General features: G+C 47.1%; 1 protein-coding gene across 6 annotated transcripts in view; it reads right to left on the minus strand.

Annotated features, from left to right (window-relative positions):
* Positions 1-2,011: 2,011 nt before the first annotated feature.
* The window catches only part of SRSF11 (serine and arginine rich splicing factor 11), a 285,307-nt gene continuing 272,228 nt past the window's right edge, over positions 2,012-15,090 (minus strand). For all 6 annotated transcript variants that reach the window (XM_069641924.1, XM_069641922.1, XM_069641919.1 and 3 more), the window contains 3 exons: positions 13,469-13,564; positions 3,385-3,535; positions 2,012-3,295 (listed from right to left, as the gene is read on the minus strand). In XM_069641924.1, the coding sequence (XP_069498025.1) occupies positions 3,098-3,295; positions 3,385-3,535; positions 13,469-13,564 (445 nt within the window). In that variant the 3' untranslated portion in view covers positions 2,012-3,097. The remainder of the gene's footprint in view (positions 3,296-3,384; positions 3,536-13,468; positions 13,565-15,090) is intronic.

Genomic DNA, 15,090 nt, shown 5'->3' on the forward strand with positions numbered 1-15,090 from the left:
CATGCGCCTTTTGTTGATGCGCCGATGGTTTGGGGGCGGCGCCCTTATTTGCCGAAAGCCCAGTCGCTGGTCGCGGCAGCGGTTGCGAGAGGGGCTTCGAACCTGAACGGTCCGAGGAGGCCGCCGGTGGAACCTGCGTCTCCTTGGGCGCTGATGCTCTCTTCGTCCTTGACGAAGAAGAGCCGTGGGTTGTGTGCTTAAGTGAGTTTTTGTGTGCGTCAATGTTGCCGGGGTGTTCATCCCCATAAGCAGGGCATGAGCCGAGCCCGTCGGGGCCAGGGACAGACGACGAAGCGCGCGAGCGCTCCTTAGAGGGGTTTTCGACTTCCGTAGCGGAGGTCGTGTTATCGCGTTCTTCGTCACTGTCTGTGGTAGCAGCGGCGGGTGAACCTTCGGCCTTCGACATCGCGTAGGCCGCCCACCTTTTAACTCTACGGTCTTTTAGAGTTTTAGGCTTAAGAAGCCGACAAGCCGCGCAACCTTCCTCCTTGTGATCGAGGGGCAAGCAGCGGTTACACCGTGAATTCTTGTCCTTCCAAGTAAATTTGCCTTTGCAAAGCGGGCAAAACCTAAAGGGTGTCCTCTCCATAGCCGAGGCAATAAATCGTGATGACCACCCCAAGGGAAAGGAAGGGGAAGAGGAAAGGCATTCTCAGAAAAGAACCAGAGATGTCCCACGACCCCACTCTCCCTACTGTATATGGCCTGCGAGGCCAGGCCACGTGTTCGGCAACGCCGAAGGATTTCCTCTGCTCGTACCCTCCGTCGAAGATCTTGCTCGGCGGAGAACAGCTTCACAACTGCGTCGAGGGAGGGATTATGTGTTTAATCTTAATGAGAAACGACCAAAGGCCGAGGAGATGAAATTTGCAATGTCTCTCGAGGAGCTCCGCGTAAAGGCGACCAGTAGCTGGGCGGAAAAAAACAATCTGAGGGACCTCGACGCGTGAGGGATTGTGGGTACAACGCACGTCACTATAGGGATAGTGTTTCAGACACGCCTTGTCGACGTCCCTTTTCGACTACGAAAAACAAAATGCAATACTCCACAGTGACCACTGGATGTCGGACCTATGCACAGCATGTGATTCTAAGCAGATTAACAAACATCAGAAATATAAATATTTATACTATAAGTGTGTTTACTTGGATACCTTTATTTACTGATTTCAATGTACAGCCCTAAAGCTCACATTACCCGTCTTCGGATAAGCCTGGCTGCACAGTCACACTACAACTTGTGTAGTACAGGCCTATGTTAAAAGGGGGTTGCTCAATACCAAGAGATAAGTCTTGAGTAGTCCCACACCAGTTGCACTGCATACATTATTTCTTAACACTGGTAAACCTAAGCCTCCCTCTTTCAGATCTAGCAGAGCACCCAGAGGGCAAGCAAATGGCAGATGTGCACGATACAAACCAGGTAACATAACATGATCGTCAACTCTGTTCTATTTTTCAAATTGTAACTTGGGTTTCTTGTTAAGTATGAATTCTCATTTTGAGGCCTTTGAACTTACGATTTTCACAAGTGTTTTTTATCATGGACCTTTTTGGTGGCCAAAGTGACTTTAAGTCCCCCTGCTATTACGACATTTTATAACTTACTTTACCGTCAGAGGGCGATACAAAAACGGCCCAACAGCTCTGAACATATCTTTCTAACACAACAGAATGGATACTGATAATACAAAAGCGGTGCAGAGTACTCCCACGCCCTGACGTTGCACCCAATTGCCTTCGTTTTAAAGTAACATTACAAAATGCTCATGTTTGGCGGGGTCTGGAGGAGCTGGTAGTGTTCTTGGTTACAATGTGCATTTTAAGACCCTGACAAATACCAATAAAGTGTACGAAAACAAGCACATTTTGCATGTTGCCCACCCAAGAGACGCAGTTGTGAAATTAAAAAGAATGACTGCATACACTGAACAATTCTAGTCTCCCTGGCAAAAAAAAACTATTTCATTCAATATTTTCAAACGCTTATTTTTTAAAAGGGATGTAAAGCTGGGGGTATGGGTTTTTATTATGAAAGGTTTTGTAAAACAAACTTCAGAAACTGTACATAAACATGGCACAGACTTTAGCCTACTTTTGTTTTTCGTCTGGACAAAAGTAAAACGCTCTTAAACTCTCCATAAACTAATAGCCAAGTTACAACTTTGCATATAACAAGGAATCACTGTGCATAATATAGTCTACTGCAGTGACAGTAACAAAAAAATCCATTAGTTTATACAACTTGAGATCAAATAAAAAGTACAATACCAATAGACTCGCTTTAAAAACATACAGGGGCAGTTTAAAATGCACTTCTATTTTTTTACACCAAGTATGGAGCTTTAAAAAAAAAAAAGTCCTAAGGCTGTGAAAGAGAACACAACACATTCTCTCTTGCCTAGTAGTGCCAGTTACGCAAAACTGTTTGAATAGTGGTAATGCACTTTAACACACTGTCAAAAGAAATCAAAATCTTGACAGAAAAATAAGTAAAACCATATTGAAAATATATGGATAGATGGTGAAAAGTGTCCAAAGCTAATTTCACAGAATCAAAATCCTTTTCAGAATACTTAACCATCGCAAAGGTTAGTGCATTTTAACCTTTCAGAAAAAACATGAATATTTAGCACATGGCTTTAAATAATATTTAAACAATGTAGATTTCCGGATTTAATGAAAGAATTTCTCACAAATCCTCAAATCGATCAACTGTGTTGTAGGATTTCCTCAGAACATTAACGTGTGCCACATTTTAACACGCAGTCAGTGAATTACCTATATTACTATAATGAACCAAATTCTAGAAAACAATGAACTGAGCTACTGATATCGAACATTAACAATCCATGCCTGCTGTAGATGCATGCAACCTTTCACCCGTTTGTAGCATCATCAGGTTAGTAAACTCCCTGGCTAGTCAATTGCTTGTCCAAAACCAAGTAAAGTTATCCATGTACTACTTCCCACAACTGATGGAAGTAACTGTAGTAGCAGATAACCTTTAAATGTTTAGCAAAGAGCAGAGCATATCCGGTTGAAGAACGAATAAGACAATCCACACAGGAATGACACGGATGTATGTCTTCAGCTTTCAATCACTCATATCCATATCTTCTTCATGATGATCGTCCCCATTTACTTTTGATTCTTTCACAACCTCAGTAACGACTGCTTCCACTGGCTCATCCCCCACTTTAGGGGAAGATGATTCAGACACCAAATTGTTCTCATTTTTTTCTTTCTCGCTGTCATAACCTTGTTCTTCTTCATCGTAGTCCCTTGTGACCTGCTAAAAAAGTTTAAACAGGTAATGTTAGCTTTTGATATTTAATTTACTGAAAAACAATATTATAATACAGAATCCTTTCCCCAACTTACTTTTACGTCTTTGTCGCTGTCAGATTTTCTTTCCCGATCTCGCTCCTTGTCCTTGCTTTTCTTCTTTTTGCTGGTTGATCGCTCCCTTTCATCTCTGCTTCTATCTTTCTCCCTTTCCTTGTCCTTATCCTTTCTTTTCTCCTTCTTATGTCTGAAATGAAAACAGTATTTATTAAGATGAACAGAAAAGCAGCCACAATTGGAACTGCAATGATGGATTGGTAAATGACAAACAATTATGCAATTCACAAAATTTGTGAGCAATAAGAGTAGAACAGTCTGCTGAGCACACTATGTTTTAAAATCGGCACGCAGTTGCTATGCTTTAGAACAGTGGTCTTAAAACTTTTGACCTGACCCGTGCCCCCGAGCAAAATTTGTGCAGGCCGGGCCCCACTAAAAATAGCAAATTGACATTAAATCCAAATGGCTATGAACTAGTGCGCGCCATCACTGCACGCTACTCCCAATATAGTCCCTGGGATCTCCACCTGCTCCCATCGCAGTCTCTGGGCTCCTTCATCCCACTCAGAGCCCAGTCCTAGGGCTCTGCCCACCCCACCCGAGACCCTGGGTTCTCCCCACCTTGCTCCTACCACTATCCCATGGCTCCCTCAGCATTCTGCTCCCACCACAATCCCTGGGCTCCACCCACCCTGCTCCAAGGGCCAGTGGTGGCTGGTGAATTTGTTAAGTGGAGTGGCATAAATATTTCCCCCAGATATGCCATAGCGACAGAGTGCAGGGAGGGAGCCGAAATCAATCAAGGAAGGCTCAGGGGAGTTCTCCGCCGGGAATCTTAAAATAAGGGGTTAAAAGGTATTTCAGAGCATAGTTTTTAAAGAAATTGGGTAAAAAGCCACCCCGTATGCAATTGGGGCTACGAGGCCCAGGGGGCAGGCATGGTATGCGTTACTGGGCATCCATGATAGACATCCAGTAAAAAAATCCATCCCTGGGGCCACAAAGCCCCTAACACAATCAAAGTGATTGTTTGTGTATACGAAGAGCTGTGGGGCCTAGAGGGCAGGTATGGTATTTTTTATTTTATTTAAAGTGCCATAGCCACAACATATGACAACACATCACATATACATACAAGATAAACAGTTTAAAATTTAAAAGGAGAAAAATAATTCTTAAAGAAAAAACACAAGGAAATCTCTAAAAACAAAATACATCAAAATACAATATGTAACCAGATGGATAAGTCAGAAGTTCAGATGAGATTCCCCGATCCATCAGTCTCTGTTGGGGTATCTGTCATTCCAACCAAATTCATATTTTGTTTACTGGACATCTACGCCTGCTCTGGCTAAGTGCGACGAGGCGTATGAGCTGCCCCTTGTACATACAGACATGCAGTTCCCCAGCCAGCATTTCTAATAAACTAGGCAAGGCTGGTGACGCCAAACACCCCCATGTTATGGAGAATTCTCATAAATGTGCTAATTCCCTTCACCTTAGAGACCCCCAGCAACTTTGCTGGATTTTGAGGACGTTATTTTCTTACCTGGAAAGAGTGCAAGCACGTTTTCCCCACACTCGTGTACTTTGATGTGTGTTTTACACTTGTGTTCTTTGATTATGGAGTTTTAGATAACTCCATAGGCATCATCTTTTCATGTGTTACACAGCACCCTCAGTGCAGTGACAAAGGGATGTCTTTTAGACTTCCCAAAGGTTTTAATACCTTCTCTGGGATAAACTGTTTCCCAGAGAATGTAAAGCGAAATTGACTTTACTAGTCTTTCCAAATTCCTAGGTCCAGCACACACCATCTTACAATGGAGTGCTGAAGGGGTTGCATAGTATCCCCCGTGTCTAAATACTTTTGTAGCAGTCAAATGCTACCCTTTCCTATTGAAAGGGTTGGTGGCAGTGGTTTTACAACGAACTACCATGGTTTTGCCCGACCGCGAACACCGGTAGCTAAAAATCACAGGAGCCATGTTTTTGAAGATGGTTTCTTAAAGGAATGGTTCGGTCAGAAATATTATTGGGCAAAAAGATGGCCAATAATAAAACAAATACCCAAAATATATATATATTTTTAAGTCCCTATGCAAAGTTTCGAGCAAATGAAGCTCAAACTTTAAAATTTCAAGCTCTAGGGGGCATCCATTTTGTGAAATGGATGCCGCCTGTGCTCGCGTTTGCGGCACTAATGAAGCAAAGGCCAGCCAGCTGTAGCAAACCAAAGCTACCAATGGGTGGCTTTTGCTTCATTGGTGCCGGACTCAGAGGACGGGGACCAGAGACTACAGGCAGGAAAGCTGCAGCTGCATCTCGTTAAGTGCTTTTTTTTTTTTTAAATAAGCACTAGCTGCGTTTTTTTCCCTAAGTTTTCCGGGCTGGAGGAGCCCGGAAAACTTAGAAATAAAACCACAGCTTTAAAAACGTATTTATGTTTGCGGTAGCTTCAGCTTGGAGCCCTCTGGGCTCCAATCTGAAGCTACCGCAAACAAATACGTTGTGTTTCAAAAACGCTGTGGTTTTTCTTTCCAAGTTTCTCGCACTCCTCCAAGCCGGAGGAGCCTGAGAAAGAAAAACCGCAGCGTTTTTGAAACACAACCGCGTTGGGTTTCTGCCTGCCGTGGCCATCACTTTGGGTCTCCGGTGCTCCCCCAGGGGAGCACCGGAGACCCAAAGTGATGGCCAAGGCAGGCAGAAACAACGCGGTTGTGTTTCCATGCCGCAGTGTTTCTGCCTACAGCAGCTTTCACTTTGGAGCACCTTCCACCACGACACCTTTTGTTGTGATGTGGTGTAGGCTGAAAAGCAGCCAGATGAACCTTTAGGGAATTGAAGACTAACACGGTCCAACAAATGGGTTAGGTACAGCACAATGTGTGTGGGTGAGCAATCAATGGGATTGACGCCCTTGGCATTACACCAGATGACAAAACGTTTCCATTTGCTGGCATACCAATAACGGGTGTTCAGTTTTCTAGCTTCCCCGAGTATGTCCATGCACCTCTGAGGGAGCTGAAAGTGTCCAAACTATGACCTCAGGAGCCAGGCTTCTAAGTTCAGAGTTTGTGGGCATGGTGTAGGGTCTCCCCCTGTCCTGAGACAACATGTTGTACGGGCAGGCTAGTTTTACTGGTGGGGAGAGGGACATTTCCATTAGATGAGCGAACCAGGGTTGGCGGGGCCACCAGTATCAAGGTGACTGGTTCCTGGTGCATCTTGTGCACCATCTTGTTGAGAAGGGGAGTCTTGGGGGGGGGGGGGGTTGTTTTGAGCACAGACAAATTTCCCTGTCCATGTTATCCAGATACTGTTCCCCTTGGAGCGGTGCTAGGTGTACCTGGAGGCGAAGTCTTGGCATTGGGCGTTTGTAACGCTCTCCTGATTCCCACGGAGGCGCGGGTCTTGGCAGGAAGGTGTCTGACTCGAAAAGTGATGTGCAGGAATCGATTGGCTTCTGGGGTCCAACCTCTTCGCACTGTGTGTCGGACTCGAAGAGTGAGGTTTCTTAAATAGGTGAATGCTGGACTCTCCATCTGCGTCTGATGCAGGGTGCCGTTGCCAGTTCCTTCACTGGTGAAACCTAGGCCTCTTGAATTCAGAGGATGATTACCGTCATTTGCACGAGCGGCGAGTTTCTGGACACCTTTTAGTCTTTATAGTCTTTTGGTGCATGGCACTTTAATATCAAATAAGACTCGTATAATACTTTTCCCCTTTTGTCTTGCAGGACTCTCGAGATGGAAGATGGAGTGAAGCGCCTGGAACTTCGTAAGTAAGGCAAGCGCTCTAATGGTCTTTTTCCTTGCAGCCTTGTTCGTGCTGAAGAGACGCCGGAGTATCCGCAGGCGTTCTATGGCGACGAGCGCGGAGGGCGCGTAAGTAAATGCCTGTCTTTGTCTCCTCTTTTTGTCTTTCAGATGCTAGACAGCAGCGCTGGAGTTCGCGGAAAGCCAGTAAGTACAATGCTTTTGTTTTCACAGGCGGCGATGCAGAATGAAGGATTCCGGAATTCACAGCGTGCCGGTAAGTATGGCAATGCTTTTGTCTTTGCAGGTGGAGATGCGGCATGATGAAACGGCCGCAGCCGATGGATCAGGTGAGTAAGCACTGCGTGTCAAGTTCGCCTTGCTAACCTGTTTCTTGTCTTTGCAGGTGCTGCTGTTATCTGGATGCAGAAATGGTAAGTAGGATTCTTGCAGGTTCAGGATCGGAAGAAGAAAGGCCGGAGCAGACTCGGTGAGCGTTCTGCTGCAGATGCAGAATAACGCGAAGCACGCTTCATCTATCGGGTGTGGTTTAAATAGCCTTGGAGTGATGAGGCGTCTTCTTCCATGGCCCCGTCTAGGTAAGAAAAGAGTTCGTTTCCAGAAGAGTTCCAGTGCTGTATCCAGGGAGTAGAGCTGCCCCACACCCAGGTAAGAAAGTAGTTCCTGTTCACAGATGGCTTCTAAGTGGCTGGTAAGTAAGCAGCATGGTCTGCTGCAGGTAAGTCCACCCAAGCATCTTCACACCTATTATGAGCCCGGCGCTTCCAGTGCCGGGACCGATGGTTTAGATGAGCCTGGTGCCACCGGCGCCAGGACAAGGTCCAAAAGGTCCCAGTGGGGACCGGCTGGTGCCTAGGATTAGGGGCCTGCTTCCAAGGACGTTGGGCTGGTCCCTGGCTCCTTGGAAGCAGTGATCATGACAGCGTTCTCCTGAGTCGCCAACAGGTCGATCTCTGGGAAGCCCCATTCTGCGAAGACGTTGGATGTGAGGTCTTCGTGCAGACGCTATTCGTACTCTATGGGCAGAGGGAAATCTCTGCTCAGCAAGTCTGCCAGAAGATTGTTGTCCCAACATGTTCCAGGGGAACTCAAACATCTTGTGTTTGAGAGCCCACATCCAAATGTTTTGGGACAGCTTGGATAGTCCATGGAGAGCGAGTGCCCCCCTGTTACTTCAGGTAATACATGGCTGTAGTGCTGTCTGTTAGAATCAGCACTGTCTTCCCTAGTAGTTGTATCTGAAAGGCCTTTAACACCGCTAATCGCTCCAGTAAATTTATATGGTTGGACGCTACTTGTGGGGACCACACTCCATGCGCCGTCTGCTTAAGCAGGTGTGGGCCCCAGCCCGCAAGAGATGCGTCGGTCGTGAGAGTGGCTTCCACTGCAGGGGTGGTGAAGGTTTTCCCCTTCAAGAGGTTTTCCCTTGACCACCACTGCAGAGAGAACGAGGGCTGCGAGACAACTACCAGATCTTCCCATTGTTTGCTGGCCTGACACCACTGGCTGTTGAGCCACTCTTGCATGGGATGCATGCGCAGCCGCACGTGGGGAACCAAGTATATGCATGACGCCATCATTCCTAGCAAACGCATGGCTTTGCATAATGTCACCTCCAGACAGGCTACATATTGAGGGATCTGAAAAAGCATGTTCTGAACCCTCTTGTTGGAGTGGAAGACAAGGCTGTCTTTCGTCCGGATTAGAGCTCCCAGAAATTGTTTTATTTGACTGGGGACTAGACTGGATTTTTTCTTGTAGATAGAGAACCCCAGACTGAACAGAAGGTCTACGGTCTTTTGGGTGTTCAAAAAACATGTGTCGTATGAGTCCCCTGTTATGAGCCAGTTGTCGAGGTAAGGGTAAACCGGGATTGATGGTCTGCGCAGGTGTGCTGCTGCTACTGCCAGGACTTTTGTAAACACCCTTGGCGCCGAGGATATTTCCTGTGCACTAGCAACATTAAAATATGAAAGTAGGCATCTTTCATGTCCAATGTTGCCATGTAGTCCCACCCTGTTTCAACAGTTGGATCACTTCCTGTAGTGTTATCATTCAAAACCTTTGAGGTTTTATGAACTTGTTCGCTGGGCGCAGGTCTAGAACAGGGCATGGTGAGGTCCTTTTTGGGTACAAGGAAGTACACTGAATACATACCCTTGTTTACCTGAAGAATAGGGACGGCTTCTATTGCATCCTTTCCCAGCAGCGCTTCCACCTCTTGATTCAGGATCTCCAGATGGTACAGTGAGAGGCGCTGTGAGCACGGTGGTCTGAATTGTGGAGGTCGGGCGAATTCCACACAGTACCCGTGGGCGACCGTCTTTATGACCCACTGGTCTGAAGTTATCCCTTACCATGAGGAAAGATGTTAAGTGCCGCCCCACCTCCCCCGACCGGGGTAACATGGGAGGGGACCCGATTTGATGGTCATTTCTGACCAGAGGCTGCGGCTCTTCTAGGATTGGGGCCTCTACCTCTGGCTTTGCCACGTCGCTGACCCCCTTGGTGGTTACTATGCAGGGCTTCCTGATGTTTGTCCAGCATTAAAGTTTCCAGTGCTATAGTTCTGACTTGCATGGGACTGCCCTCGAAAGGACCGACGAGAACTACCTCCCCTTTGGGGGAAAGGTTGAGTAATCTGCTGCAGGGACTTAAGAGTCACATGCTCTTTTTTGGCCGTTTCCAGGGCCTCATCGAACGCCTTTCCGAAGAGGCTAGTTTCTTCAATGGGTTTGTTGATGAGAGCAGCCTGTGTCTCAGGCTTGAAACCCGAGTTACGAAGCCAAGCGTGCCGCTAAAGCAAAGTGCCTTGGGCCAGAGACCTTCCTGCTGTCTCAGAAGTGTCCAGAGTGTTCTTTATTACATTCTGGTTTACTTGCCTGCCTTCCGCCACAATGGTGAGAAGCCTGGACCTGACGGGTTCTGGGGCCTCTTGGAGACCTTCCTGTACTAGGTTCCATTGAGCATCTGCATAACTCGCCAGCAGCGTAGTGTTATTTGCTATGCGTGTGGTATATGCAGCACCATAGGTAACCCGCTTACCTAAAACATACAACCTCATGGATTCTTTAACTGGAGGCGCCTCCCCCGTAACAAGGGGTACTCCTGCCCGTTTCCGGATGGTAGTCACTACTAGGGAGTCGGGGGTGGCATGCCCTTTAATGTATTGAGGGTCCGAATGAGCTGGCCGAAATAACTTTTCTACTCTTGGGTTCACTGCCCGGATCTGAGCTGGCGACACCAGGGAGGGAACCAATCTTCTTTTAACAGAATTAAGGAGAGGAATGGCCTGGCATGAGGGGGGTTTCTCCTTGAGAATGTCTTCTACAAAGTCCTGCTCGGGTACTGCTCGAGTAGTGATTTGAAAGTGAGCTGCTGCCTTCCTTAACATGGCATTGAAGGCCATTTGGTCGTCTACAGGAGAGGCCTGGCAAGCCGGGGTTGACGGAGGAAAAACCAGTCACAGAACAGAACATCAGCGTCCTGATCTTGTTGGGGGAGCATCCATGGATCCTTCCCCATTTGCTGGGTTTCTTCCCAATTGTCTGTGGCATCTGCCTGGTCCTCATTGTAGCCCTGCAGGAAGGAAGGTTCTTCATCTTCACTGTAAATGTCCTGATTGTATCCATTTGGACGAGGTCTTCATGATGGACGGGGACCGAGGGCTGATCTTCTTGGAAATGTGAAGCTGATTTAAGATTAGGTTCTCCACAAGACCTTTTCAGGGAAGGAATAAAAATTGATATTTTTTTCAAGACGATCTATACACCCTTCAAATGTCTCCCTTGTCCCCTTAGAGGAACCAGAAGGGCCTAGAGTGGAAAAATGTCATCTTCCGCCCATAGATGCCGAAATTTGTCATTCAGGGTGTTGGAAAGAGGCTCCTGACTGTCCTCGTAGGTCTCGCGAGAATCGGGGCACCATGGCATATCTATGATTTGTCCACGGCCTGCCCCATGTTTTTCGACCGAACAGGTATCAGCCCAACCGCCGAAGTAATTCTTGCGCTACTGTGTTCAATCATTGCTGAATCGGCACGAGTTAGTGGGTCTGAAGGTCTATCAGTAGCTTTACCACCTACCGCGGCATTAGAACGCCTAGCGTTAGGTTTTTTGCATTGAGGCCCAGTCGTAGATTTTGGGCCTAACGGCCCTTTAGGGACCTTCGAAATTCCACGCTTCGACCTGTAAACCTGATTTAGGGGTAGTGCCCTTGTTTGTTTTGGAATGCCCAGTCGCAAAACGCTGCGGCGGATGTGGGGAAGGCTGTTGATGTGAATGATCAGAGGAAACTGCCGAAATGTTTGACCGCCCTACTGGCGCTTTCACCTTTTGACGTACCCGTCAAAATAGGTGGAGGGGTTGTGTGTTTAGTGTAATGCATTCTTTGTACGCCCCCGTCGCCGGTTGTCCCTGAAGCGAGACTAGTGTCAGGGCTTGAAGGGTCGGGGACGGGAGTGGCGGACCAATAAGTGTTCACCGCGAGGTCCATCACATCCGCAACGGATGTTTGGTCATCGGAGGTGCCCCCGTCACTTTTGGCAGGTGTGGCGGTGGGGGAAGAGGGGTCCGCCCGCGACATACCGTGCGCGGCCCACCACTTGACACAGCGCTCCTTAAGGGTCTTAGGCCAAAGGAGTTTACAAGCCGCACACCGCTTCTTGTCGTGATCTAAGGGGAGATGGGAGTTGCACGTCCTCTGCTCGTCCTTTCACGGGTATCTGACCCTACACTTAGGGCAGAACCTAAATGGAGTCCTTTCCATAGCAAAAGGTGTAAAAAAAGATGCCCAGACCTAGAGGGTAAAGAGGTGGAAAGAGGAAAGACAGATATGGCCACCCCAACCCCACTCTCCCTACTGTGAAGGCTGGCCAGAGGGCCCAGCCACATGGATGCTTCAGCCGCCGGCTCTCAGGTGCCGAAAACCACCGCCGTAGACAAATCCCTGCAGTCTTCTTTGAAGTTGTTTCTGCCATCGAAGTGACTTAAAGGGGGAATAACCGACAAGTCGGTTTAAGATAAACAAGGTCTCTAATGTAAGAGCTCCACTATAGGGCGATCAGTATTCTGGGCAAAAAAAACTATCTGAGGGACCGCGGCACATGAGGGATTTTGGGTACACTACACGTCACGATAGGGATAGTGTTACAGACACGCCTATGCCGACGTCCCCTTTTGGTCCCCAAAAGACCAGATGCAATACTCTGCGGTTACCACTGGATGTCGGACCATATGCACAGCATGTGATTCTAAGCAGATTACCAAGCATCAGAAATTTGTTAACCATTGTTTTGTTCCCTCATCTTTTTCTTTCCACACCAATCTCAGTATTGCTCTAAATGTGTCAGTGATAAATCAATGTCCACAGTGTCCTAGTTATTTAAGTCACCTGAGGGTGTAGGAAGTGTGTGTGTACCATCCCCAATGGGTATCAACTGGTTTAGCGAAACAAAGTGTAATTATTGAAGTATATTTGGTGTGAAATGATTGCTCCCTGTTAAATAATTGTTTAATCAAGAAACCCTGTGTGTAAGCGTTTATTTGAATAACTGTGAAACTGTGTTCCAGCCTTACAGCTCACATTGACCACCCTTGAGATAAGCTTGGCTGCTCAGTCACTATACCAACTTGTCTAGTACATGCTTATACCAATGGTTGAGTGAACTATTGCCAAGGGGACAAGGATGGTGCAGTCTCCCACAGACTACTGCATACAATCTTGCCCAACACCTTCATACACATGAAATCTGCCACAGGGCCCCCTGGGACCTTCTGCACCTCTAGTTGACAGGAAGCAAGATAGGCTCCCTCTGGTGATCACACCCATAAAACACTCATTAAAATATTTATTAATAAGAACTCCTGCTTATAACAGGCTTTACTATGACAAAGCTATAAAATGATTTATAAAGTGTTGCTCTTGTCACTGAAGTATTTCTAGCCTAGCTAAGAGTTCTACAACTTTTCTCAACCTTTTTCCTCACCCCATTTTAGCCATTATATTGTTAACACCAAAATGTATTCAAACACAGTTTATTTAACAGACTATGCTTGTTAACTGCTTCTTTCTCCTTCAGTGTCTTAACTGCCCAGCTCCGGTATCATTAAAAGTTTGCTCTACAACTTGTGTGAACTGGTTGCAGCTTTAAGATGGCTTCTCAGAGTAGGTTTTGAAAAACCCTCTTAACCACAAAATAAAAGCACCCTCAAAATATAAATGTTGGCCGCAGACAGTAAATAATTGCATACGAAGCACAATGACAAGTCACTATTAAAGAATGAAAGAAATACGATAAACCTTCAAACAATCCAATTAATAACATTCCCCGATTTACAAACCTTCTAGGAGATGGGGATCTAGACTGCTTTCTTTTAGGTGATCGCAATTTCTTTGGGGACCTCGATCCACTCCTGCTTCTTCTGCGTCTTCTGTCTCTGCAAGCCAGTCAAAAAACGAGTCAAAATACATTTTTATTTGGGTCGTTTGGTGTTCTGCCTTGAATATCTTACACACAAACCAATCATATTACCATATTTTTCCAGTTTCGTGCAACTACACTTTTTATACAAATACTCCCAATTTCTAAAAGTCAAAAAAGTACAGGGGTTCTTAACAGCGAGATCGAATGATCAATGCAATAAAAATTAAAGTTACTCACCGTAGTGACTAGAGTACTCATGGTCCTTAGTCCCCTTTCCTCCATCCTTGTAGGCAACCGCCAGCACGAGCCATTGGCAGTGAAAAATTGAGCTTCGCCTTTAAATTTAGTATAGCGCGTGGGCTTGGAAGTGGCAACGCACAGAGGCCGCACCCAACCGCACCTCACTTCAGTCCCCTTTGAACACATCGGATGCTTAGATACCTGGCTACTCTTACTACATTTCAGCCTTTGGCATACTAGCAAAGAAAGGTGGGTGGGACGTATGGAGGAAAGGGGACTAGGAGTACTCTAGTCGCTACAGTGAGTAACTTTAATTACTCATAAGTTCCATCTCCTTTCCGCCATCATTGTGGGTGACTCCACCAAACAAGAAAATAGGGTGGAGCTGTGACAACCTGCCTCATATAGGAAGAAGCAAAAAGGTTCTTCAGAACCGCCTGCCCAATCTCTGCACCGTGCCTGGAGCTGGTGTCCAGGGAATAGTGCATATGATCAGGCTCCCTCTGTCCTGACCCTGTCCGGACCAATTTCCTTGTTTCCCATCCAGCTCCACTTCCCTGATTGGGTACTACATTTACTGTTGTCCCTGTGTCTTAGGCCCCTTCTCCCTCTATCCAGGTGTCCCAAATCTAGGTGCTGCTATTACATCTAGGGTTACTGCATTTACTGTTACCCCACCCACCCTCCGTGTTCAGCCCTTTCTCCCTCTATCCGGGTGGATCAAATTCTAGGTGTTGCCATTGCATTATTGACTTCACCTCCCAGATGGCGATACCACATCAACAATCGCCACCTCTCCGACCCCCCTCCTCATTCCCGCCCTTTGTGCACCATACCCACCCCCACAATTCACGCCTCCCAGCGCATAACCTCCGCCCTAGCACCTAACTTCATGAACCCCCCCTATAGCCCACATCAGGTCGACACCTACGACCCCTGCCCCCGAACACTGACCCACTGCGCAATCATCATTCCACCTCCATCAGAGGAGCACTCTGGTTAGCCAAACACAGCATGCCTCAAACCCTCAACCCACACACCTCCACCCACCAGAACATATCCATCTTCCCCCAAGCATATATTGGCAACAACCCCACACTCCCTCACCCATACACCCCACGCAATCTCAAACTCACAAGCCAGAGGAGCTCTCTGGTGTTCCAATCATGTGTCCCCTGCCACTACCGCGCCATCTCTGCGCTCACTGCCATTGCCAATCCCCATCCGACACCCGCACCACCACACACCCACTCGTGCAGAGCTCTGTGTCACTCCAGCATCGTAATCCCTCTACCAACA

Source organism: Ambystoma mexicanum, chromosome 1q (genome assembly GCF_040938575.1).
Source record: "Ambystoma mexicanum isolate Mex_15411 chromosome 1q, UKY_AmexF1_1, whole genome shotgun sequence".
NCBI lineage: Eukaryota > Metazoa > Chordata > Amphibia > Caudata > Ambystomatidae > Ambystoma > Ambystoma mexicanum.